Source organism: Haliaeetus leucocephalus, unplaced genomic scaffold, assembly GCF_000737465.1.
Source record: "Haliaeetus leucocephalus isolate CR32 unplaced genomic scaffold, Haliaeetus_leucocephalus-4.0 Scaffold351, whole genome shotgun sequence".
Lineage (NCBI taxonomy): Eukaryota > Metazoa > Chordata > Aves > Accipitriformes > Accipitridae > Haliaeetus > Haliaeetus leucocephalus.
The window spans coordinates 1,428,882-1,455,410 of NW_010972787.1; the positions used below are offsets into that span (position 1 = coordinate 1,428,882).

The 26,529-nt window shown below is 38.1% G+C and overlaps 1 protein-coding gene across 1 annotated transcript in view; it reads left to right on the forward strand.

The window, feature by feature from the left end:
• MPHOSPH8 (M-phase phosphoprotein 8) overlaps positions 1 to 25,145 on the forward strand; it is a 25,613-nt gene extending 468 nt beyond the window's left edge. The window contains exons 2-15 of the mRNA XM_010572795.1: positions 3 to 170; positions 4,489 to 4,644; positions 5,553 to 6,407; positions 10,397 to 10,493; positions 11,649 to 11,897; positions 12,343 to 12,468; positions 12,555 to 12,643; positions 13,809 to 13,949; positions 14,736 to 14,822; positions 16,779 to 16,933; positions 21,434 to 21,588; positions 22,913 to 23,040; positions 23,732 to 23,815; positions 24,699 to 25,145. Of these exons, the coding sequence (XP_010571097.1) occupies positions 3 to 170; positions 4,489 to 4,644; positions 5,553 to 6,407; positions 10,397 to 10,493; positions 11,649 to 11,897; positions 12,343 to 12,468; positions 12,555 to 12,643; positions 13,809 to 13,949; positions 14,736 to 14,822; positions 16,779 to 16,933; positions 21,434 to 21,588; positions 22,913 to 23,040; positions 23,732 to 23,815; positions 24,699 to 24,740 (2,532 nt within the window). The 3' untranslated portion in view covers positions 24,741 to 25,145. The remainder of the gene's footprint in view (positions 1 to 2; positions 171 to 4,488; positions 4,645 to 5,552; positions 6,408 to 10,396; positions 10,494 to 11,648; positions 11,898 to 12,342; positions 12,469 to 12,554; positions 12,644 to 13,808; positions 13,950 to 14,735; positions 14,823 to 16,778; positions 16,934 to 21,433; positions 21,589 to 22,912; positions 23,041 to 23,731; positions 23,816 to 24,698) is intronic.
• The last annotated feature ends 1,384 nt before the right edge of the window (positions 25,146 to 26,529 follow it).

Here is a 26,529-nt window from a genome sequence, read left to right on the forward strand (position 1 = left end):
AGCCCGGCCGCCCCCTGACTGGGGCCGGCGGCTGCCCTGGGGTCGGGTTTCGCCTTGCTCCCCGAGGAGGTGCGCGGCAGAACGGGAGTCGGGAGCGGCGGTTAACTGTGCGCCGGCAGCAGGGCGGGCCTGAGAGCGCTGGGTCGCCTCCTGCTCTTCCGTCGCTTTCTGTGCGCGCAGGCTGTGCAGGCTGCACAGGCAGAGGCTGCTGTTGAGGCGGATTTTCCTGCGCGATTCTTTTATACTTGGGCGAGAGGCATGCAAACATAGTAGATCCGTTATAATTGCAATTTAAAACCCGTTGGGCCTAATTTTGCAAGGAAGCTTTTTGTATCTTTCAGCTTTGACTAAAGGGACTAAATCTGGAGTATCTCTACTAACGTTTTTTTTCTGCATTGTTAAACTACTCTGCTCTTATGGCTGGACTGCAGTAGTGTTTTGATGTAAAGTGTTTTGAGTGCAGAAATGGGCAGGATTGAATATAATGGAAAACTTGGAGGTGGTTTCAAGGTATGTTTAGTGAGACTGTTGACTGGCGTATAAAATGTGTGAAGACCCCTTAATGTAAGAGAGACCTCTGCCAATTAAAATAACTAGCTGTAGTGATCTTTGCTTTGTTTAGACAGAAATAGCATACTTTCCCTTCTTTGAAAGCAGTCTAGACTGGTTGATGTTCGAAAATTTCCTAAAACTCAACTACAAAAAATAACTAACACAACTTTTTTTTTTTTTAATTATTTTGCGTCTGAAAATTGTTTATTTTAACCAATTTATGGTTTTTATTTTAGGCTTCAGTCAGGTACAGGATAGTATAGAATTCTGCCTGTTTAGTGTAAAACATCAGGGTTTTCAAACCCTTAGGCTGGAGAACCTTCAGATCAAGAATTTCTTAGATATTTGTGATGCTATCGTGCTTAGGTTGTATTTTGGCTGTAATATCTTGATGGCTTAAGAATGTTTTGCTTTCGAGGTAATACAGTATTTATAGCTTTGCCTGTATTAAGTGTTGGCCAAAATAATAAGTCAGGCTTAAAACCAAGAGGACACACACACACGCACCCCCCCACCAGTGATGGAACCTAAAATCTGTATACTGATGGCAGGGCGGAAGGGGGTCATACCATTGCACATACTTCTAAAGAGTACCAGAATACATCAAGTACCATGTCTTAAAAATGTCATTGGCATGTGCTGGTGTGTTACGCCCCCTCTTTCTATGGTTCTCCTCCTCTGAGCAGCCCATTCTGCAGCAGGTTCTGAGCTATATGCACTTGATGTTTCTAGGCTGGGTCAGTGCAATTAGCTTTACTGTATGTGTTTGCCTTACCCAGTCTGTGTTGGCTGCAGCTTTGTAGCATGGGCTCCAGTTGTGTCAGGTCACCTTTCACCTTTCAAGCTCTTCAACTGGGATTGTGCTCCTGTGCTTCAGAAATACAGGGCAAGACAGATACTTGCACCCAGTCCTAACTTCCAAAATGGCTGGAAAAAGCTGTGTGTTACATTCAGTGGAGTATATTTTATGTAGTCTGCTTTAGACTAGTGGTTCCCAGCTTGCGGATTCCCAAGTCTGATACAAAGTCCAAGCAGATACAGCAAGCCGGCACTGTCCAGCACAGCATAAGGCCAGTCGGTGTGTTCCTGTATCACAGTTGCAGAAGCGGGAGACCTGGAGAGCACCGCACAGAGAAGCTCTTTTCATTCACACTCTTGATGTTGCTGGAGCTGGTAGTAGTGGTAGCATGAGAGGCAGCACTCCTGGGATGGGATTGGGCTGAGGAGTTAGACCTGCTGATAAACAAAACATTAACATGTCCTACTTAAGAGAGCAAGCAATAAAAATTTGGAAATGTTTCCTCTCAATATATCTAGAAAGCCTTTCATACTGCACTACAATTATACTAGAACAAGAGGCTCCAATGCAAATCATGACATTTCCCAGGGGAAATGGGTAACCTTAACTCTGCTCTTTAATGACATGGTGATACCCCTTTCCACAGGAGTTGGTTCTAGCCCATCAGTAGTTCTTGTAGAAGCTACAGCAGTATAAAAATGCTTGGAACTGTTCTATTATTTGTAAGTGATACAGAGGAAAGAAATAACAATGTTGAGTAAAATAATGTCAACAGATGAGTGTGAGGCTGTGTATGTATCTTCAGTATGATGCTCAATCTCCTGTCTTCACTTACACTGCATTTTTTTTATCACTTTCCATGTACTGGATGTAGAGTCATTCAGCAGCCAAATAGTCTTACATATGCATTAGACTTTATTTTATCCAGCTTTTTCAATTAATTAAAAAAGGAATTCTAACTCATTTTGTACCCAAGTTACAAGGCTGTAACTATGCAGCTAGCTGAACTCCTGCATCTGAAATGGCATAACCCTGTACCACCAGACAGGTGAGAGGCCAGCTGGCTAGGAAACAGATTTGTGGGAAAGGAGCTGGGAGTCCCCACAGACAAGGAAGTTGAACATGAGTCAGCAGTTCTTGCAGCAAAGGTGGCCAACAGCATCCAAGAGTGTAGCCAGTAGATCAAGGGAGATGCTTCTTCCTCTCTTCTGAGCACTGCTGAGATGCATCTGGAGTATGGTGTCAAGTTCTGAGCTCCCCAGGACAGAAGACACGTGGACATACTGGAGTGAAGGGTTATGGAAACATTTTAGGGAGCTGGGTTTGCTCTGCCATAAGAAGAGAAGAATCAAATCACAGGGGTATGTATATCTGCTTAATGGGAGGATGTAGAGAGGACAGAGTCAGATCCTTCTCAGAGGCGCACAGTGAAAGGATGAGAGAGGCAGTGAACACAAGCTGGCATGCAGGGAAATCTGAATAGGTACACTTGACTGGGCAGATTTCTGAGCAGCTTGATCTAGTTGGTCCTGCTTTGAGCAGGGCATTTTACTACTTAGTTCTGGAGATCCCTTATGACCTAAATTATTCTGTGACTGTAATAAGAAGTTACTAGTCATTTATTTCATGTGTAACCCCATTAGAAGAAGGAAAGAGACATGTGAACATGATTTTGAAAACTAATTCCTAAATCAAGAGTATATGGTTAAGCTAAATTATAAGAGGAGAAGTATTACACTAATGTATCTGAATATAGGCTATTTATTTATATGTCAATGAAGCAAAATACAGAAGATTGTAAGTAGAGTTGATTGCTGAAGTTTAATGGCATATATATACACTTGGTCAAAGGTTAATGGTACTCAGGCAAAAATGTAAATTTATGGATTTAAATACATTTAATAGTAAGTGTCATATGGCAGTTCTTTTGAAGCTTTCCTTCTCCAGGCTTGTTGAGCAGTGTAGGATCTTTCAGAGCATTATCAATCTATTTTTGAAAGAAAGAGATACTATTATTTCGCTTCTGCAAGGGTGCTTTCCTTCGTACATTTGCTAATAGTTCTTTTTTTTTTTAAGTTCAGGAATGGCTATGCTGCCTCGTATTCATTATTTGCTTTTTTTATATGGACGATGGATTTTCTTAAGTTTGGTGGTACCTTTTGTCATACATCTGTTAAAAGAGACTGCAGGTTTAATCTGTAAGGGTGACTGCATTGATTTCATTGGACATGTCTCTGCTTTTCAGTTAAGCTAGGAGAAGGCGGCCCTGAGTTGCCACTTGCTATATCAGCAACATGCTGATTCCAAGCTAATAAGCCTCGCCTCTCAGCAAGAAAAGGAGTCCATCTTGAGAAACATAGGGATTCAGACTATTTAGGAGAAAGGCAAGAGATCATTTGGTGGAAAGCTTTTGTATTGGTTTGGGTTTTGGGGTTGTTTTTTTGTTGTTGTTTTTTTTTTTTTTAAATTAATGGTAAAAAACTCTCTAATCTAGTGAAAAAAACAAGGTAGAGACTAAAAGGTGCAATTTCATACTACAGTGAAGTTAAATACTGTTGAACCAATTGGTCTAGGGCTTTCGTATGTACTCTTTTAACAAAATCTTTGTAACTAACTCCACTGAGATGCACACACTCAGATTTTGTCTAGGTTTGACTTCATCTCATTCGTGGGTTGTGTGTTTTGGGTTGGGTTTTTTTTCTAATTGTTGGTATTTCAGTTTATCAAAAATGGCATTGATTACAAATCTAACATGAGTTAAATTCCAGTATAAAACTAGGTGAATGGTGTTAATGCATTATAAATCTTATGGTTTTAAATCAACTTCTTCAGCAAAGAGAAGCAATTCAAGCTTGACATTTTTATAGAAGAAATATTACAGATTTTACAGAATAGATATTATAAATATTTTGGAAAAAAACACTCCCAACTACTGAAATATTTTACAACCTACTTAGTTCAGTATGTGATGCAGATGGAAATAATTCTGAGAATTCTTACGTCAACGTTGGGTTGAACTCCCATTATATTCATTTCTATATAAACAAAATGATATATGCACCAAGATCCCCAGCTATTAAGTAGATGATGCAATAGTATGCTGTATTGTATTAAATGTTGGGGTTTTTTTCTTACAGGGTAAAATTCTCTACAAAGTACGGTGGAAAGGATATACCTCTGATGATGATACCTGGGAACCAGAGGTTCATTTGGAAGACTGCAAAGAAGTGCTGCTTGAATTCAGAAAAAAAATTGTGGACAATAAGCCTAAACCTGTTAAAAAAGACATACAGGTGTGTTTCACCTTCCAGTATCTTACACTGATCACATATTCCCTATCTAGGCCCTGCTAATGAGGGGAGGGAGAAGGAAAGACATTTGGGATATGGAATTAAGAAGACATAAAGAATCTCTTCTATCTAAAAGTGTTTTGTTTCATGTGAAACTGACTCTTGTTGCTGCTTTCTGGTTAGGGATTTTTTTTTTTTTGTTAATTGACAAGTTTGCTTGTAGACTCTAAAGCCATCTAAACTATTTCAGTTTTTAATGGGACTATATAAATGATGTATGGTCATTTTAGTTTGCTTTTGACAACATAAACAACGCCCTTTCCCTACCCACATGTATATTGTCTTGTCAGTGATGCTGGGCACTGTTCATTTTACCTTCCTGCTTTCTGTAGCAGGTTGGTATTTTTGCCTGTTAACCATTAAATTTGGTAAGATAGGAATATATAAAAATTAATTGCAAGAAGGCAGCATATGGCTTTTTTTTTTTTAACTGCTCAGTCAGTCTTAAAATGAAGCGTAAGAATCTTTTTTGAAAACTGGTACCCTACTTCTGGGAAACCTATAGGTAAATTGTACAAAATCAGGTTAATTGGTTTTGATGTAAAATAGTTCAGATTTAGTTCTGTTCTGGAATCTGGTTGTTGGATGTCTGATTAGTTTACTTCACTTGTTTATGTACTGATTCTCATCCAAGCAGCTAGTAATGTAATTTAGGTAAGTGAGCTAGAATTGCATTTAGAAATTTTACAATTTGGCAATGAGGAATGATGTTTGCAGTGATAAAAAGATTAAAGTGTTTAAAAATTTACTTCTCCCAAGCACCACCACCACTGCCATTTTTGTATAGTTTACACCAAAGTGATACAGTTTAATGGGGAAAGAAATCTTTTCTTTTTTTCCCTACCTTTTAGAAACTATCTCTAAATGATGATGTATTTGAAGCAGAATCTGACAGTGACTGGCAAAGTGAAACGAAAGATGATGTTTCACCAAAGAAGAAAAAGAAGAAGTCAAAAGATGGAGAGGATAGAAGTCCAGATGATCTGAAGAAGAAGAAGTCTAAGTCTGCAAAACTCAAAGAAAAACCCAGAACAGAATGTGAAAATTCCTCAGATACTTTGGTTTTAGATTCAAAACCAAAAAAAAGGACTTCAGAAACCAAGGAGGATTCAAAGGACCCAAAGAAGCAAAGGAAAGAAGATACTAAAGAAATCAAGAAAAAGAAGGGAGAAGTTAAAGATTTTAAAATAAAATCTAAAGAGGATTCTAAAGAAAATAAAAAGTCACGGAAGGAGAAGCATGGAGATGTTCAGTTTGACTCAGAATCAAGTACTCTAGACGATGTATTTTCTCAAGGAACTGATAATGAAAATTCAGACTTAAATTACGAAAACAAAGATGAGAAGCAAAAGGTAATAAGTGGAGAAGAGATATTGGAACAAGAAATTGCTGAAAAAGATTCCATTGCTGATAGGCATCTTGATGGATCAGCAAGTAATGAAGATGATAGTATTGATGTTAAAGTTAAAAGAAAGAAGAAAAAAACTCAGAAAGCTGAAGATTATAAAGAGGAAGGTAGAAAAGTGGAAACTCAAGACACCTATTTAGAGAAGAAAAGCATGCACAAAAAGCAAAAAGGTCAAGAAAAAATAAAAATGGTACCAGGAGAGTTGGAGAAAGTGTCACCTGCTCCTTTACCAGTGCAGAAGGGTTTGAAATTGAGTGCTGATGAAAGAGGGCTCAAGTCCACTGATTCAACTGGGGAGGTAAGCAATGTTAAGGCATTGGGGTGGGGGCTGGGGATTAAACCAAACATCTTTGAGGTACAGATACCTCAAAAGGCTAGTGTTCATGATGGCAAAGAGAAAAATATAAATTGGAAAGTTCATGAGCTGGATGAAACTAAAGAAAGGCTTATGTTCTGGTTTCGGCTGGGATAGAGTTAGTTTTCTTTCTAGTAGCTGGTACAATGTTGTGTTTTGGATTCAGTATGAGAATAAAGTTGATACAACTGAAAACATCAGTGTGTTTGCTAAGCAGTGTTTATATTAAGTCAAGGATTTTTCAGCTTCTCATGCCCAGCCAGCAAGAAGGCTGGAGGGGCACAAGAAGTTGGGAGGGGACACAGCCAGGACAGCTGACCCAAACTGGCCAAAGGGGTACTCCATACCATGTGACCAGTATATAAACTGGGGGGAGTTGGCCTGGGGGTGTGGATCACTGCTTGGGAACTAGCTGGGCATCGGTCAACGGTGAGCAGTTGCATTGTGCATCACTTGTTTTGTATATTCCAATCGTTTTATTAATATTGTCATTATTGTTATTATTATAATTATTAGTTTCTTCCTTTCTGTTCTATTGAACTGTTCTTATCTCAACCCATGAGTTTTACCTTTTTCCTTCTGATTCTCTCCCCCATCCCCCTGGGTGTGGGGGAAGTGAGTGAGCAGCTGCATGGTGCTTAGTTGCTGGCTGGGGTTAAACCACAATAGCCCACTGCACAATGTGTAGGAGAGACTGAAAAATTTCTCGATTCTGAACACTATAAAGGAGGGAACACTTTAGGAGAGAAGGGTGTCTCTAAATGTGAAAGTATTGAATTTCTCCTGTTTGTTATGTGTACTTACTTAGAATGAAATTTACTGTTCCTCCAAAGCGTGCTGTCATTTTGTGCCAGTTTTGACTGGGATAGAGTTAATTTTCTTCGTAGTAGCTAGTATGGGGCTCTGTTGTGGATTGGTGCTGAAACCAGTGTTGATAACACAGGGATGTTTTGGTTACTGCTGAGCAGTGCTTACACAGAGCCAAGGCCTTTGCTGCTTCTCACCCCACCCCACCAGCGAGCAGGCTGGGGGGGCACAAGGAGATACAGCTGGACAGCTGACCCCAACTGACCAAAGGGATATTCCACACCATATGACGCCATGCTCAGCATATAAAGCTGAGGGAAGGAGTGCTTTACCTGTTAAACTGTCTTCATCTCAACCCATGAGTTTTCTCACTTCTACCCTTCTGATTCTGTCCCCCATCCCACTGTGAGGGAGGTGAGTGAGTGGCTGTGTGGGGCTTAGTTGCTGGCTGGGGTTAAACCACAATACATTTTTAGCTTTGTTCCCTCCAGCTTCAACAGTTGTCTCAGTTTGACTTTTTTCTACTTGTGTGGTAAGACATTCAGTCTTGAGCAACTATCCATCCAACACTGCACAATGAAGTGCACTTTTGAGCTAAACCACACACTTGATCTCTCTCAAAAGCCAGCCACTCTGTTATACCTACATATGCTACCACCTACCTGAGAATTGGAATGCTGAAATGACTTCTAAACCCAAGTCTCCCAGATAATTGTGCAGCTGGCTTGCCTTGTTATATAAGCACCCCAGGAATTCTGAATTGCTTAGTTTCATATTAATTACAAATGCTGTACCTGTTCTAAGAAATGAGCTAAGCAAATACTGGAATATTTATTTTTCCCTATTATTCCAGTAGTATTTTAAGAAAAGCAGGATGATAAAGGTGAAGGAAGAAAAAATGGAAAAAATAAAACAATGTTTCTAAGAATATAATTTCTTGCAGCTGCTTCAGACTGTTCTAATACAGTTTGCAGTTCATAAAACTTTGGCTGCTCAGAGAAATCCCTTTCTGATTTGTAACAGGATTGCAGCCAAAACACCTTGATAATTACTGGATTATGTCCCACTTCTTCTGAGGCCATAATTCCATGGCAGCAAGTTTCTTCTGGAGGTTCAGTGGTGGTCCTCTGCTTAAGATTGTTATATGTATGGAGTAGGCCACCTTAAACATAAGGAAGTTGATTTGGAGGTAGAGAATTACGTGGCATAATCTCAGAGTAGAGCTACACAAAATAGTGTTTTTGCAGGAGCTTAGTGGTGAAAGCTCTTGTAAACAAGGTTAAGCAATAATTATGAGGCATAGCCCAGTTTCAAAAAGTTATTTAATTAACTGAAATGGTATGGCCCTTTATTACTCAAGTATTTTCTTGTAGTTCAAGGCTATAGCATTCATAAGAGACACATCAGTGATGATAATCAGATAAATCTTTGGAATTCTGTTTTATTTACCAGTAGTATAAAAATACTGTCACCTCAAACATGAAGAAATCAACAACAGATGAAAGTTGGTTTGCTTATGGCTCTTCAGCCAGAACTCTCAGTAAGTTGTCTGCATGCATTTCTCATAGTCATGCTCCATGGAAGGTCATGCTCCAAGGTACCAAGGAAGCAAGGCAGGCATTCTGGTCTTTGCTTTTTTTAGTCTAGGAGGCTTAAACAATGTTTTTGGTAACTGGTTAGTTATTCTTTAGAGCAGCTGTGGACTTACTACATGAGTGGGTTTGGTGGAGAGTTCTGGATGTCTTTTGGCTTCACTAAATTGTTGGCCCAAGCAGATTATTCTTTTCAAATAAAATCATAGTGTATGTTTCAGCTACCTGTCTTTCCTTATGTAGCTCTGATTACAGAACACTGTCATGTCAATTTTATAATACAGTATTCTCTGTTTGGAGTCAGTTTGCATGCTGAACCATTCTTTCCATTTGATTTACCTCCAAAAATAAATGTGCAGTGTACATTGTGCATCTGATCAGTATTGGAGATCTGGAATAGAATTCAGGATTACTGATTTTAACAGCCCCTCTGTGTAGCAAATATCTGGTAGTCCCTGTAGTGATTTATGGATCTCCTCCTAAATACTGGGCATCTGCTGGGATTAACAGCTGTCTGTGCTACTAGTTAATCATGTCACTGATCAAAAGCTGAGGTTTTGTTGGGGGGGGGGAAGATGATTAAATATCTCAGCTCTGCTAACACATTATGATACACCAAATTAATCTATTTTAAGTGAAGTTTTCCCTATGCCAAAGAAGTGGTGGCATTTAATGATAAATTCAATCTGTAATTCTTGTGGGGACTTCTTTTGGGGCAGTTTTTTCAGAAAGCCAGTGCTATGCCATGTACCAGGTTAGTGTCAGGGGCTGATAGAAAGCCATGCCAAGGAGTCTTGTCCTCCCTACTCTGCAGTTTGGAATTTTCTGGCTGAATGGAGAGAGAGGGTTACAGGAGGAGAAAGGCAGCCTTTGGTGGAGGCAGTTGAATTCTATTTTGGTGAATTTGATTATATATCTACATCTACCACACGTTTCTTCTGTGATACTGGATATTGCTAAGCTCAGTCTTCTGTGTGGATACGGTGGGTTTGGGTGGATTTTTCTGAGTGTCTGTTTTTCACAAATTACTGTTGCCATAGCATTTCTGTATGTGTAAATTGGAAAACTTGGAACCTTCTGTATACCAATTTCAAGTTTTCTCAGTTAAGGTTCAAGTCAGTGCTATCATAACTGCTTTAAATATGGTGCTGCAAAGGTGGTAAATACTTTGAAATAATTACATTCTGTTCAGGTTTGGTATTTGGAACAAATGAAAAGTTCATAATTTTGAATTTCCTTCAAAATGCTGGTTTTGGCCTATCTGCATCTCATGCCGTAAAGCACCTTGCATGGCTGGAATGCAGTAAAAATCTGAATTGAAGTTGTTTTGGAAATAACACCACTTCTCTTATGGAAGAAGCCTTTACAGACCTAACTCCTGACTTGCCTGTTTAATTCTTTTCTTAGGAATGTCCACAAGTCTGTTATATACAGATTTCAGTAGTAGTCATTTTATTTATCATTGGAGTGGTGAAAGGTTTATTTTCCTTTTTTTCCCTACCACTTTAATTTGACCGTTGTTCTCAATATCAGGAGAAAGAAGTAAAGAAAACTGAAACAAAAGAAAAATCTCAAAAAAAAGAGTCTGAAAAAGAAGAAAAGAGCAGAAAAGAACAAAAGGGCCTAAAAAGTAAGTGCTAACTGCTTAAAAGAGAGAAGGGAAAGACCCTTCAGGACATTCTCCTCTTGTAAAAATAAGAGTGAATATTGTATAGTTTTGTAACACATACCAGAAACAAGAATTTCTGCTTTTGTTCTAGGAAGCAAAAGTCTGCTGTTTAATGGCTTTGTTAATATATGCTTCATGAGAATGCTGTGTGTACTTTCATGTATGAAGCATGGAAGTGTATAGAAATCTCTTAATGTTTTTGTAGACAAGTCAAAATTTTGCCGTTTTTCATTTAATATTGTCAGCTATGCTTCTGTGGCATGTAACAGTCATCTTTTTTTTTTTTTTTTAAAAGGAATTCATCCAACTGTTGGCTATTTCCAGAAGTGTTTTGGTGATACTATGAATACACACTTTGTATGTTTAGAAAAACTAGTAGAGGTTCCCATCAGACAAACTTCTTGCCTCTTGCTTTAGCCACAATGATAAGTTGTATTATACAACCCTTAAAATATCACCAGAACTGGATGATTTGATATATGAAGAAAAATGCCTAGGTTGTATTTCTATTCTTAATAGTATAACAGAGTGTTGATGTTACCACTCTTGATCTCAGTAAAAATTTGGATGATTTTATTCAGGATAAATTCCGTCACTACTATGATGAGGATGAACTGAGGAAAACTAGGTAACTCCACCTTTGATAATCATGAATGGATATAGGAGGAGCTATGATGCCTTGAATAGCTGTTGCTAGAGAAACATCTTTCACTGAAAGTAGCATAGATGTTTGCAATGCTCAAGAAAAATAGTAAGAGAATGATTAATTATTGTTCCTTACATAGTACATGTCCTTTGTCTGTTCATCACAGATACTGAACCATGTTTTCAAAGTAGTAATTTACACATAATTCTAAACTACATTTCTTAAAAAGAAGATGGTATCATGTTGAAAGCAGTCAGAACTCAGACTTGCCAGGGTAGCTGGAGGTGAACTAGCTCGCCGCGATTTTTGGTTTATGTTGTTAAGCTTGCTCCTACGCTTCAGCAGTGATTAACTTACAGAAAGAGAACAGATCTTTTCTAATTGGTCTCTGGTCACTCACTTAAAGTTTGTTATGTAATAGTCTTTAGTGGCTCAAGTAGTCACTCTTGGTAACTGTCTTAATATTCTAGGCTTTAAGGACATCAAAAGTGCATTTGACTTGTTTAATGTAGCTTCAGAAGAAAAAAGTGAATATTCTGAGAATAACTGCAAAAGAGAAGAATCTTCGCTAGAATATAAATTCATAGAAGAATTAAAATCAAAAGACAGCAAGGTATACAAGGAAAGGAGGAACGTAAGAGATGAAACAGACACATGGACTTACATTGCTGCAGAAGGGGATCGAGAAGTAGTGGATGTGTGTCAAATGGAGAACTCTGGTGAGTAGTAGAAACAAATGCAGGGGGAAGTTGAGCACTGGCAGTTAATATTTTCTCCATTCCTGCTTGCATCTTTTAGTGCTCCAATTCTTGTCTCCGCAGGAGGCTGAAATAATGTTTTCTTTTGAAACTCACTGATAACCTTTCCATGTGCTTCTGCTATTACAGTAATGGAGTGTTCACCATCTCTTATCACTTCAGCCTAATTTATTACAACAAATGAACAATTTTTTTCAAGTAAAAGCATTTTATATCCGTTTGTAACATAGCCTTCATTGTTTGGAACCATTCCATGCTGACTTCCAGAGTCTACTTGAATGAGAAGTAGTAGTATGTTAAGCTGCTGATCATTGAAGCAATGGCAAGCAATGAATGGTTTGGAAATTTATAAGTTACTTATTTTACTTATTTGTTTTTTTCTTCCATAAAATCAAACACGTGATAGATGGCAAGCAACAAGTCTTGAGTTTGGGTATGGACATGCAGTTAGAATGGCTGACACTAGAAGACTTTCAGAAGCATCTTGATGGAGAAGATGAGAATCATGTGTCAACAGAACCAATATCAAGTAGTGAGTAGTTGCTGGGAGGAAAGCACATTTCTTAGCTGGCGTTTCAAAGTGAAATATCCTATAACTGCATTGAATTTATTTTCTAGCTCTCCTGAGGGATGCTGTTAAAAGTGGAGATTATATGACAGTAAAGATGGCACTTTCTTCAAACGAGGAATATAATCTGGATCAAGAGGTAATTTTTCTGCAATAGAAGTATTGGAGGGGGGCAGGAGGGAAGAGTACAAATTTGGATTATTGGAAAAGTTTTCCCCTCTTGCTAGTAGATTTCTGTCTCACCTTGGGAAAAAAAGCACAAAGTGAGAAAAGGGAGTACAGAATTTGAGGCTTCAATATTTGTTATCCATTTCTTCCAAAGAAAAAAAAGTTTGATAGAAGTACAGTTTGATGGAAGCATCCCAGTAGCTGGATTTGCAGCAGATTCACCCACTGGATTTAACTGAATATTAAATTTAGACCTTTGCATGGGGTAAGAAATGATGATACCCATCAGGTCAAGTGGCTGAACTATGTAAAACATCTGTACGTGAAAAAAAAAAAGAATGTTCTGTTTGACAGACTGGGAGCACTTCACTCCATGAATAATTAGTTTTCTGCCAGATCTTCATCAGCTGTGTTCTTACTGTTTTTTTCTTTCAAGGATCTATTTTCCTGTTAAATAGTACTACAGTTCCATTTTTGAGGCTTAAAATCTCTGACGTCAGTATTTTCACTGGTGAGCTCTTACTATGTAGCATTTTGAGAACTATACATAATGCTAAGACTTCTGTAGCATAGTAGAAAAGATGCCAAATGAACTACTGAGGCAAGCATGTGTTCTTTGAATTATAGTGTCTGGTGGATAAATGCAAGAATGAGTGAGGAGACTGGCCACTCACAGAACTCTCTTCATACTTATACTCTGATAAAATCCAAAAGCAGCGTTGTGGTAGCAGCTGACTTGAGCAGTTTTGTTTTTCCTCTAGTGGCGGCTGATTTCTGTTTCCACTGTCTTGCTGTCTTCCCCACCCTCTAATACCTTGCTGCCTTTCTTCCTGGCTCATTCTGTTTTACTTCCTTCTTGTTGTGGTCCTTGGAATGTTACGGGTTTTGCAGATTATGGAGCTGGAGTGTGAGGCCTGTGGACAAGAGAAGTAGGAGGTGATAGTTTATCAGTATCTGGCAGCCATGTATGCGTGAATTCTTCTGCCAGGGAGGGGAATCTTTGTGAAACCTCTTGACGCACTTGCAATTTTTGTCTTGCAACTTTGATTTATCTTAAAGTATTTCATTTTTGTGGGTTATTTTGTTGGTTTCGTTTTGGTTTTGGTTTTTTTTAATGGCAATGATTCTTGTTGCAGGACTCAAGTGGAATGACCCTGGTAATGCTTGCTGCTGCTGGTGGGCACGATGACCTTCTCCGGGTCCTAATCAGGAAAGGAGCTAAAGTTAATGGTAGACAGAAAAATGGAACAACTGCATTGATACACGCAGCTGAAAAGGTTGGCTTGGTTATTGTCATATTTGTGGTTATTGGCTCTTTTACTTACGTTTAAAAGTGGTACACAATTTTTTTTCCCTTGGATGATCCCTGAAAAGTAGTTTGCAGGATATAGCAGGGTGGCCTTAACTGCATAATTTCAGCAGCTGTGGTTACTGTAGTGTAAATAAATTATGATCACAAACCTTGCCTTGAACAGAGAATATCATAGGGCTAACTAGAGGGAAAGTGGATGTAAAGGATACCTCTGAATTTCTCTGTCATAGGGACTGAAGTTCTTGTGTTAGAATTGCTAGTTATGATCTCTGGCTACACAGGATCCAAACTTGAGACCAAATCTCTGATTAGGCAGGGTTTACTATTTGAGAGTTGGGAGATGGAGGCAAGCTCTTCTCAAACTAAGACCAACTGGACTAGTAAGTTAGAGGATGTTTCATGGGTGCACTCTTGTTTAAGTTGGTTTATGTGTTTTCCCATGTACGGTAGGTACAAGGCCAAAAGGCAGCTTGATTCCAGTTTGGTGATTAATGCAAACATACTGTTTTCTTCCTGTGCTGTTCACTATTGCAAGATTTTAAAAAAGTAAGAATTGTAAATACTCATGGCTATCTACTTGCCTGAGTCTGAATTGCTCTTTATTAGCCATGGGAGAGAACATTGTTAATTGTATCATGCCTCATGCTTTGGATTTTACTGATGGATTTTAAATAAGTGTCACTTTATATTCTGAAACAAAACCAGACTATTTTCTACTTGCTTGTCTTGTGGTTTTTGTGGTTTTTTCCAGAATTTTCTAACAACAGTAGCTATTCTTCTGGAAGCTGGGGCATATGTGAACATGCAGCAGAGCAGTGGTGAAACTGCTTTAATGAAGGTAAATCCAGTGTTTGTCCTGACATGGTATAATAGTAAATACTTTTGGCAAAGTAATAAAACATAAAAACATATCTGTAGAGTTGATTTAGGGAACATGTACTATATCTGAAATACAAACGCTACTCTTTGTTATTCTAGGCAGTGTTTTAATCCATTTTTTTAATGTACTGTTATATCTAAACAATAAATGCAGATGCCGTCAACATACAGTGCTAAATGTGGCTCATCATCCTCTTCCATTATTTGGCTCAAAGAAATGCAGATGTGGTCTTAAGACTGAGATAATCTGGTTGTCATCAGGAAGAGGAAAATTCCAGAAAGGAGAATCTTGCACTTGAGTGTTGCTGTGATTGACTTCTGTAGTTTCGTTGCAGGCTGGAAATAAAAGAACTGGTTTGCAGTCTCCTTCTCACTGCTTGTTTTGCACCTTTACTCCCCCCCTCCCCCCATCACAAAGGAAATTTTTAATTATTTATTTTTATTCTAAGACCCTTAGAACAGTCTGTGCTCCTCTTAATTTTTTTGTTTGTTTATATCAAATAATTTCACCAAAGCTCCCATTCTTGATAAACTTGCTGTATTTGTATGTAGGCTGTTTAAGGCAGTTTGTTGGCAGAAGAGGTTATGAAAGCTTTTCTGAACAAGACAACATGGTACTGTTTCTCTTCTATCCTCTGCAAGGCTTAACAAGTGTGGGGAGTTCACTTTTTTCTGTAAAGAAAATGGTAACACACTTGTTTCCTTAGCCGCTTAAATTCTCTTCATAATTTGGCTACCTCCATGAACCTCAGTTTTGACCTTTATTGTTTTTAAAGGTTTTATTAGTGTTTGATGCACAGCTGTACATACTTTCTAATAGGTAGCCTACAGTGACTTACTATGGGTATTTGTTTTGCTGTGCAGATACAAAGAATAGGTTCTTAATTTCCAGTAACTTACTGGAACAAGTTTAGCCATGTGTGGATGAACATGTAAATGTGTTTATCAAGTCATTTTTATTTAACCTTAAGAGTTCGATCATACTTTTCAAGAGAAAGGAAGAAAAAAAAAAGGTCTTGGCACTTAGTTCCTTTCTCTGAGGTGGTGTGTGATTTTTTTTGTGGGTTGTTTGTTGCGGGGAGGACAGGTACAGGTAGGTTTAGTTATGGAAGATTGAAAGCACAAATGAAAGTTCAGAGCTGAGACGAGTTTCAGACGGTAACTTCTGAAAGGCCTCATGAAGATAGAAATTTCTATATGTTGTGCCTTTCCCTAATTTGTTGAAGTATTTGAAAACAAGCAACCGAGAGCATGTGTTTGCTTTCTTCAAAGTAAAGCTTTCTTTAGACTTTCCTGTACTTTGGTCAAGTCTTTGGTTGACATGCCCTGAAATTCTTGCTGTTAAGTAACAGTGAACAGCCTTGGATGCTTAGGCAGTTAATAACAGTGACTGTCTAACGTAGCTAAATAACAATTTCGGGCAAATTCTGTTAATTTACTGCACACCTGAACTACCATTTGAACTGAGATTCCTAGAAACAGACACTTTGAAGCATTAATTTAGTCATTCTGAATACTTCTGCAGAAACACATATTCAGGTAAACAATTGCAAGAAAGTTTACAGTTACTGAACTCCAGCAGATTGGATGTTTTCACAGAATTTGGGGGGTTTGTTTTATCTATTTATTTATTTTTTTCTAATTAAGTCCACTTGGTAATCCTGAGTGTTGCTGCTTCTCTGGGATCAGGTGTGTAGTGTTGCCTGGATAAAGATAAAATATTTATGGAGTGTGATCCTGAGTTTCTAGTTGTGTTAGCATTCGCAGAACAAATACCTAAACTTGTTTTCTGAATTGTAACTAATTTTGGATTTTAATTAATTTCTGCAGTTCTGCTTACTCCAATGTTATGCTCTCTTCTAACGGGGTATTTGTCATCATTGTCCATCCTTCCATCTTCTCACTTTCTGCACAGGCTTGTAAAAGAGGGAATTCTGATATAGTGCGGCTTATGATTGAAAGCGGAGCAGACTGTAACATTTTGTCAAAGCATCAGAACAGTGCACTGCATTTTGCTAAACAATGTAATAACGTACTGGTGTATGAGCAGCTCAAGAGTCATTTGGAAACGTGAGTAAACTGTACTTTGAAGTCTGTTCTGGTGATGTTTGCGATACTAGGCATGTCATAATTTTGGTTTAAGTCGGGGGAAGAGGGGGACATTTCAGGAAAGAAAACATCTGATTTGGGCAGAAAGGTAACTAATAAATCATGTGAAATGAAAATGACGTGAGCTAACAGAACTAGCAGACACTTGCTTAAACACTGAGTAAAAAGATGGAAAGGAGGAAGAGGGAATTACTAGAAGTGAAAGATTCCTTAAACTAGAAATACAGCAATTGGGAAAACTAGAAAGTGTGTAAGCACTGGACAGTTGAATGTAAACTCTTGTTAGGGCATGCCAAATAAAATACCTTGCTAAAAAGCATTAAAAAAATAGAAACAAACAAAAGAACACCAAAAAAACCACCATAAATAATCAGTGCAGGTAGTTAGGGTGTTGTTGGACCCTTAACCATCAGCTGTGAGCTGAGAGTGCCAGGGGTAAAGCTTTCATGCCAGTAAATGATGGAAATAAAAATCTTCATTGTGCAACAGAATGACTAAAGAGCAATGCAGCCTATGTAGTATGTGAAGAGTTCATGTCATATGGTCATGTACTGAGCTGATGAATATGGATGCTAAATGGAGACAAAATATAAAGAGAAGGAGCAAAGTCTTTTAAATACTGATTTGGAGGAATACTGACAGTTAGTCTATCAGGGCAGAAAATCATAACCAGCAATCTCTTAAAAAAATCATAATCAGCAACCTCTTAAACTTGGAGAAGTCTCAAGGAGGGTCTCAGACCTTCTACAGCAGGTGAGATTTTGCCATGAATGCATAGCTAGTGCTAGAAGAACACTGTCTCTGTGCAAGGTCCTTTTATTGTTTTATGACGATTTTATCCTAATGATTTATCTATATAATGTATGACCATCTATCAAGTAGTTTGTAGTCCAAGCTCATTCTGTTCTAGTGTTTTAGTGTTTAGAAAGCCGTGGCTGTTTTCTGTCTCTGATCTCTTGTGTTTTCCATCAGCTAACATTGTAAATCTATGTTGATAAAAACTGTCTTGTAATGGTTGCTGATATGTGCTGTAGTACTACCAATATTCTTATTCTATTTTAAATAGTTAGGGGTGCTCTTTCCTTTAGAACATTATTAAATACTAAATTTAAGCATACTAAGTCTAAAAACTAAGACCTATAAGCAAATGCTTCCATATGATCATTGCAGCAGTGGTCACAATGGAGGTTAAGGGAGCCCTTCTGTGAGGCAGAGAAATTTGTGGAACATTTGCAAAGTGAAATGTTGGGTAAAAACTGTTGTAGTGCAAACCAGTAAAACACAAATAAATAACATTTCCAGCGCAAGGTTGTATTTGCCTATGAATTCTAAAGGAACTCAGTTATGAAATTACAGAATCACAGCAACACAGAAGGTTGAGGTTGGAAGGGACCTCTGGAGGTCATCTTGTCCAACCCCCCTACTCAAGCAGGGCCACCTAGAGCCAGTTGCCCAGGACTGTGTCTAGACAGCATCTGAGTATCTCTAAGGATGGAGACCTCTTAACCTCCCTGGGCAACCTGTGCCAGTGCTCCATCCCCTCACAGTAAAAATGCAATTCCTGATGTTCTGAGCGAACCTCCCGTGTTTCAGTTTGTGCCTGTAGCCCCCTGTTCTGTCACTGGGCACCAGTGAAAAGAGCCTGGCTCCGTCTTCTTTGCCCCCTCACTTCAGGTGTTTATTAATATATACACATTGATAAGATTCCCCTAAGCCTTCTCTTCTCCAGGCTGAACTGTCCCAGCTTTCTCAGCCTTTCTTCATATGTCAGATGCTCCAGTCCCTTCATTGTCTTTGTGGCCCTTCCTTGGACTCTCTCCAGTATGTCCGTGTCTCCCTTGTAGCAAGGAACCTGGAACTGGACATAGCACTCCAGGTGTAGTCTCACCAGTGATAAGTAGAGGGGAAGGATCCCTTCCCTTGACCTGCTGGCAATACTTTGCCTAATGCAGCTTAGGATACCATTGGCCGCCTTTGCAGCAAGGGCACATTGCTGGCTCATGTTCAGCCTGCTGTCCACCAGGTCTTTTTCTGCCAAGCTGCTTTGCGGCGGGTGACTCCCAGCATGTTCCTCCCCAGGTGCAGGACTTGGCACTTCTCTTTGTTGAACTTAATGAGGTTTCCTGTTGGCCCATTTCTCCAGCCTGTTGAGGTCCCTCTGGATGCCAGCACCACCCTCTGGTGTATCAGCCATTCCTCCCAGTTCAGTGTCATCTGCAAACTGGCTGAGGGTACGCTGTGCCCCATCATCCAGGTCATTCATGAAGATGTTAAACAGGAATGGACCCAGTATTGACCCCTGGGGATACACCAGTAGTGACTGGCTTCCAACTAGACTGATTTTTGCTGAACTAATGTGTTCTGATCCAGTTTCATACTGGGAGGGAAGTATTGTAATGCCAGTATTCTTAATGCACTGTAAAGCTTGTCTGAGGCAGTGTAGATCACTGAGCAGATAGAAGCTATAAAGAATGTTTTCTTACAGCAGGCTAAATGGAAAAAAAAAAAAAGTGCTAAAAGCACAAAAACTAATAATAATTTTTCAAAGATAGAGAACTTGTTAAAGTGAGCAGGGGCAGTTGAAGTGGATAAATGGAGTATGCTGATTCTTCCCCAGAGAAGGAAATCATGACTTGTGAGTTAAGGTTTTGAAGGCAACAGCAAGCACGCAGATAAAAGTGATCTGGTACCTGCAGTTCAGTGTATTGAAACTTTGTCACTCATTCACTGTTTGATGCCTTTTCCAGTTTGTTTCTTATTTAAAATCTGCCACCTCAGTTTTGGCTAATCTCAGTAATGAGATTTGGAAAATCTCGAACATGTAATTTTGCCAATGAAAGGGCAGTTGAAATTAAATATTGATAAATGCAAAGTGATGTCCATGGGGTGTCACTGTATTAATGTGAATTAATACAGGGAGTAACACAGCTCTTGCCAATTGAGGGAGCTTCTAGACTCATTACCTGAAAATACCAGTTCAGTGCTTCTTGTCAGTCAAAAAGGAAGATAATATAGTAGTAGTGGAGCTGAAAATAAAATGTAAATCCATGGTGTCCGAATGCCTTAAATGGCATCTGCCATTCCAGTTACTTTGTTTCAAAAACAGATGAAGCAAAAAGGGAAAGTAAAGATGATGGTCATCTGGAGTAGCTTCTGTAGGATAGAGGTTCTGTAGGATAGTGATATAAGTGACTTGGGACAGATCAAAAGGTCAAGATTTAAAATAAAATCAGGAAACAACAGAAAATAACCCAAAGTCACGAGACGGGTTCTACAGGCCATCCTGTTAAATGATTTAGTGATAGGTTTGAAATGGAGGAATATTTTTGCACAGGAAAAACTGAATTACAGATCTCGTTGCCGAATGTTGTGGTCACAGATGCATGGGATTTTAGAAGGGATTAAGTACATCTAAGAAGAGGTGTGATTTGGCTGCAGTTTCTAGTTTTGGATGCCTCTAAATGAGATTGCTGGAAACTAGGACAGTCTACCAAAAAAAGACAACTGTTTAATTTCCCATATTTAATATGGCTTTGTCTAGCATCTGGAAGCTAGGTTAGATGGGCTTCCGGGCTTGCTCTGGTATGGCAATTCTTGTGGTTTCTTTCCGATCAAACACTTAAGTTTTAGATTCCGCAGATGGTAGTCTCAGCTAGCACAGAGAGGAATTGTGCTCTGAATAATAGCTGACAAAGCTATAAAGTTGAGAGAGTCAGGACCTTTACCTTGTAAAAGTGTTTAAAACCCATTTGTGTCAAAATGGCTTTCTGAAGAAGATTACTTAGTAACCTGCTTGTAAAGGTGCCAAATATTGTTGGTTAATGTGGTCTCTCTTTGAAGGCTAGGCTGCTTGCTTAAAATAAATGCTTCTTCCACCTCCCCAGCCCAAAAAAACCAAATGAAAAAAAACAATTTGACTGTTTAATGGTAGCGTGGCTACTTTTTCACTGCATTATTAGTAGAGTTTTACTGGGAACTGCATATTTCCAATAGTACTGCCAGTAAAATTATACAGTGACTTATTTGTGTATTTTTACATTGTACTTGCAGTCAGGTTGATAAATCAGCCATGCTGGAGAAGTGGTTGCCTGTTTCTGTTCAGCCACTAGGTTCATATTGATGTTTTGGGGATGTCTTTCTACATAAAGAGCCTTAAAATATGTGGCTAGTTGGAATTTTTTTTTAATCTGCTGCAGTGCATTTGTCTCGGATTTTTATTTTTGTGGACCCTATAGATGAATTTCACAAACAGATTGCTGATAAAATGTTTTATTAACAAAGTATTGGGACCTGGAGTTCATCTGTGCATAAATGCTAGTGATGAAGGCATTCGCTGCTGAAAATTGGGCATCCAAAAAGGTGATCTGGAATCCTTTTTTGCATCAGCCCTCACTAAGTCTGTGTCTCTGGTAAAGTAATTTTACTATGTGAAGCATAAGCCTCACTTGTTTGGTCTTTCAGGCTCTCAAGAGTAGCAGAAGATACCATCAGGGATTATTTTGAAGCTCGTCTTGCTTTACTGGAGCCAGTCTTTCCAATTGCGTGTCATCGTCTCTGTGAAGGGCCAGACTTTTCTACGGATTTTAATTATAAACCCCCACAAAATGTTCCAGAAGGTAGGGGGTTTGCTGTGGTGGTGGATTTTTTATTTCTTAAAAAAAAATACAAAAACCAAAGGTAGAACAGTGCATTGAGAAACTGCCTTTTAAGTATGTCTTGAAGTATCTGCTATGCGAAATTATTTCTGTATTGCTTATTGCAGTACACTACGTTAAGAGTGTGCTGATTATGGAGCATGGGGAGAGCAGCGATATTTTGATGTGTTGTGGGTGAGGTTTGTGTGTATCTTTTTTTTTTTAAAGAGCTTTTTTTATTGCCACATACACAGCTTCTTTCTTCTGTTCACGGGTTACGTTAGCTTTGTGAGGGTTACATTAGCCTAGTGACAGGTGTTACAGAAAAGGAGTGGTTTACCTTAGAATTAATCATTTGGAAAAACCTTAATCTAAGAGCATACTTAGAAAATACCCTATTTTGTCATCTTGTTTTGTAGGCAGTACCTAACGCACTGGAGTCTTGAAGTATAGTCACAGTATAGAAATACTACAAAAAAGGCAGCAGCATCAATCAACTCTGTTTTGCCCACAAACCCTTTGAAAAAGCTGGGAATCAAATTCCCAAGATACTTGGGAATGTTTCTTCATTCTTGCAGGAATCCAGATACTAATCTCTGATGCTTTGAGCCATTTTTATTCATCTTTTGAGTATATCAGGGAAATATCTACTGATACTGATTTTTCTTGAAATAAAACATTAATGTGACTGTGGAATACTACTTAAATTAAGATTGAAAGTGGTTGTGTCTGCCTGGTTTTCTGGTTGTTAAGAGTTGTAATAGAAGTCTTCCAGTTCTTGATTATAGGTATCCTTTATAGAATTAAGAAACCTTATCTAAGTTTCTGTATTAAAATGAGGCATTTGTGGGTATTTGAAGATTATTGCTTATTGAATTCCAGTGCAGTTCATAAAGATCCATAATTGACTGGGCTCAGCTGTCCTTACCAAGAAAACAGACAACCCAAACTAGATTCATTCCACAGATCTCTTTAGGTAAACCTAAACCACAGAGGTGAACCGTACCAAGGATTGCTGTATCCATTTTGCTTTCCTTTTTAATAGCCACATAAAATTATTTCTGCTGCTAAAAGACCTTAGCTTAGTGACCAAGTCAGTTGTGTTCTGTGCTGGAATCCACTGGCTTGGGAGATGGGATTTCTGCATGTTGCTTTGATACTCTATTGGGGTTTAATATATACTATATAATATTTATATTTGTATATATATTTGTACCTAACTGTCTTCAAAGGTTCAGTGTATGTAGTTCTTCTAACTAGTGGATGTAATTTCAAATTCATGTGACTGAATTACTGTCCCTTTCAGGATCTGGAATTCTTCTCTTTGTTTTCCATTCAAATTTCTTTGGTAAAGAAGTTATTGCTCGTCTCTGTGGACCATGCAGTGTACAAGCTGTGGTTTTAAATGACAAATTCCAGCTCCCTGTATTTTTGGTAAATCTTTTCATATTACTGATTGACTGTAAAACTGCTTTATAAAGTCTTTATGGAGCAGCCTGGAAAATCTTAGTGCCTTAATTTGGATTTTAAGTATTGTGATTGAAGCATTTTTTTTTTAAGCACAATAGGGGTTTTTTTAAATGGAACTTAGTTGTTCTTTGTATATGGAGAGAACTACAAACCTTGTGTGTACTAGACTCCATAAAAATTTATGACTTAAAAAGCAAGGACATAGTGCTGGACAACCTGCTTCTAGGTGGCCCTGCTTGAGCAGGGGGTTGGACCAGATGACCCTGAGAGGTCCCCTCCAACCCCAATCCTTCTGTGACTTCAGAACTGAGGGTCTGAGCAGACAGGCAAGAATTCTAAATTTAAAGGTGTTTCACTTCTCAAATTCACCTAGCCTCTCAAATTTTTGACCAAAGTAAGTTCTTAAATACTTGTTTTAACAATCTACCTCGTATTTCTAAGATTAATTTTTTATTTTGTTTTTTAATCTATTAAATGCATCACTTCACACAATTTTCAAGCCCTTTTGTTTTGTGGTTGCACCAAAGGTTCTCTGCAGTACACACAACCTTCTTTCAGAAATGCATAGTGAAAATGTCATGTTTTATTAGTCCAATTGTATAGAATTTCAGCCGTATCCTGCCATTAACTTTGTCCATTTTCTTTTCTCTTTTAGGACAGTCACTTTATTTATTCCTTCAGCCCTACTGCAGGCCTTAACAAGCTTTTTATACGGTTGGCAGAAGCTCCTACTGCCAAGGTACAAAATGTTCTCAAAGTTAAATGTGCATGTTAATTTGTTGTACAATAACTCTTCCATAGTCTAAATGCTCTAGTAGTATGTTGCAAATGTAAAACTAAGAACTTACCACTGTCTCCTCATCCTGGTTCCCATCAGTTACAGTTCCATCCTGTGACATTGCCAGAACTTAGGAACGTTGCCAAAGGCGATAGTTCTGTCACAATTAAATGTTTTTATGCTGCAGTCAGAATAATTCATGCATCAGGATAAAGTAATGTTACAGCTAAAATTTTCCCCATCTGTATTGTGAATTTGATGACTAACAGATACATGGAGTGTCAGTCATTTTTTGCGTACAGATGTTTTTGCATGCATGTTTAGGAGAACTTGGAAGTATTTACTGGGGTATGTAGTCTGCTTTTAAATAGTCTGTGTAGTCTGTTGTATTTTCCAGGTGGTTTGGGCAATAGTCCCACTACATGTTGCAAGATGAATAACAGATCCTGTTCTGGTAGCATTTATTCTATCCTTGGAAGACACACCAGTAAATTTTCTAGATCTTCAGATTTAAAACTTTTTTTATTGTGCACTTTTTTTTGAGGGAAAAAATTGAACTCGTATTCAAATGGAAGTATATGTATCTGTCTAATTCAAATTTGGGGCTTGTTCAAACAACACCTAATGCAGTAGTATTCTACTTGAGTCCTTTTACAAGCCATTTGTATTTCAGTAGGGCTACTGTAAACTGATTTTATTAAACACAGATTGTAAATTCCTTTTTTTTCTTTCTCAGTCACTAGTGATTGTATGCCTTTTCTCATGCTGTTCTTATATTAGAAGTGTTTAATGCAGCAGTTACATGTGAACAATCTTTATCTGAAACATTCGTTTGCTTTTACAGGTAAAGCTGCTAATAGGAGCATACAGAGTGCAGTTGCAGTGACCTCACAGCTGCGAGCATGTTGAGTGGACTGATACTTTTTTGGATATACTTCTGATTCCTCTGTTTAGAGACTGACAAAGCAGTTTGGACCTTTTTGGCACTCTTAAGTTCTCATCTTGTTGTCACTCATTGGCAGTCATGTAGGAAAGTGTGTGTTGGAGAGCAGTTGAATACGCTGTGAGAGGTATATGGTGGGACAGGGTTGTCAGCGCTTTTTTTTTTTTTTTTTACTTTGTACAGATGTAGATGTAAGTATTTGTGCCAATACATACAATTCTTTTTTTCTTTAACTTGTGGAGTCCAGACTGCGTATTTCAGCTTTTCCACAATGTGGAATGGTACATATAAGAACTATTTAAGGTAACTATGTGAAATGTCTTTTTTAATAGAAAGATCTTTTCCATTTGTAAACTAAAATTTTCTACTTACTCTAACTGTAATGTTTCTATGTAAAATGCAGAATTGTCATATTCTTGGAGCTATGGGCAGAAACTACACTTCAAAGTCACTGCATTAGATTTAACTTTGAGTTGCTGAGGGCTGTGTTCTGGTTTGAAACTGTTCCTGCTACTGTCTCCTGATGAGAAATCAGTTGTGCTTAGAATGATTCCCTTTGAAGAAACACAAGTCTGCAGGTGTGAGTAAACACAGACATCTAAATAGGCTCAATTCATAGAGGATCACAGTCAGATTCCTAGTTACATCAGTGTTTTAAAACTACTTTTGTATTAGAGAAGCTACTGATAAGTTTTACAGACATCTTAACTTTTGAGTTCTTAGTCAAGTAAGTAAGTAAGTGACACATGGGAAAACAAATACAAGCTGAAAATAGCAAACCAGAAAACTTATAACTACCTTAAATGTGCAGGCAATGCTTTTTGTAGAGAAAAAGATACATAGAGGATTTCAGATGTTCTCAACCTGAAAGATGAGAGAACATGTATTGTCCTTTAATTCAGAAATTCAGTTCCTCAGTGCAAAGAGCTGCTATTTTTTTCTTTATTTAAATGACCCATCAGATGACAGCAGTTTTGTAATGGTCCTGTGCTATAAAATACAAATGTAATACTTCTGCATGAAGTATAGAATATTTTTCTTTGTGAATTAACCAACATCTTGAAAAGTGGAAAAAAAAAAAATGGAAAAAAAGAAAAAAAAATACCCAGATTGTGCCTTTGCTGTTCTGGTTGCCAGGTGTAGTTTACATGCCACTATGTGCCTATATTATTAGCAAAACTATTGTGGATAAATGCTTGATGTATTTGAGTACTCACCATCAAAATGGTGCAGGTGTATTAAGTATCCTGTTAAGAACTGTGACTTTTTAATATAAAGTTCAATTAACCAGTTTTTAATTTTGGGTTCTTGAAAGTTTAAAACTTTCATATTTAAGAGATGCCAAAAGAGTAAGTAACAAAGCACACTATTTCAATTTTGTGGAATGTCACATTAAGCTATATAAAACTACAACAGCAACACGACATAAAAATACTAATTTCTGTTTTGATTTTGAATAGTTGCCTATCTTTTTGCAAACAGTATTGATGCAATGTTAATAAGTCTGGGTTTTGAACAGACTTGGTACCTCCACCTCTCTGAAATATGTTAGATACCTCATTTTGGTAAGTGTGAACACCTGAAATGCATGAAAAGCACTGGCTGAGAATTGGGTATGTCACTACCAGGCCTTGGGACTTTGTGTAGCTGTATTTCTTTTTAGTCACTGTGCATAATCCCAGAAGATGCATTAGGAAAGGGGACATTCATAAATGTTTCCTTATGTTAGAGT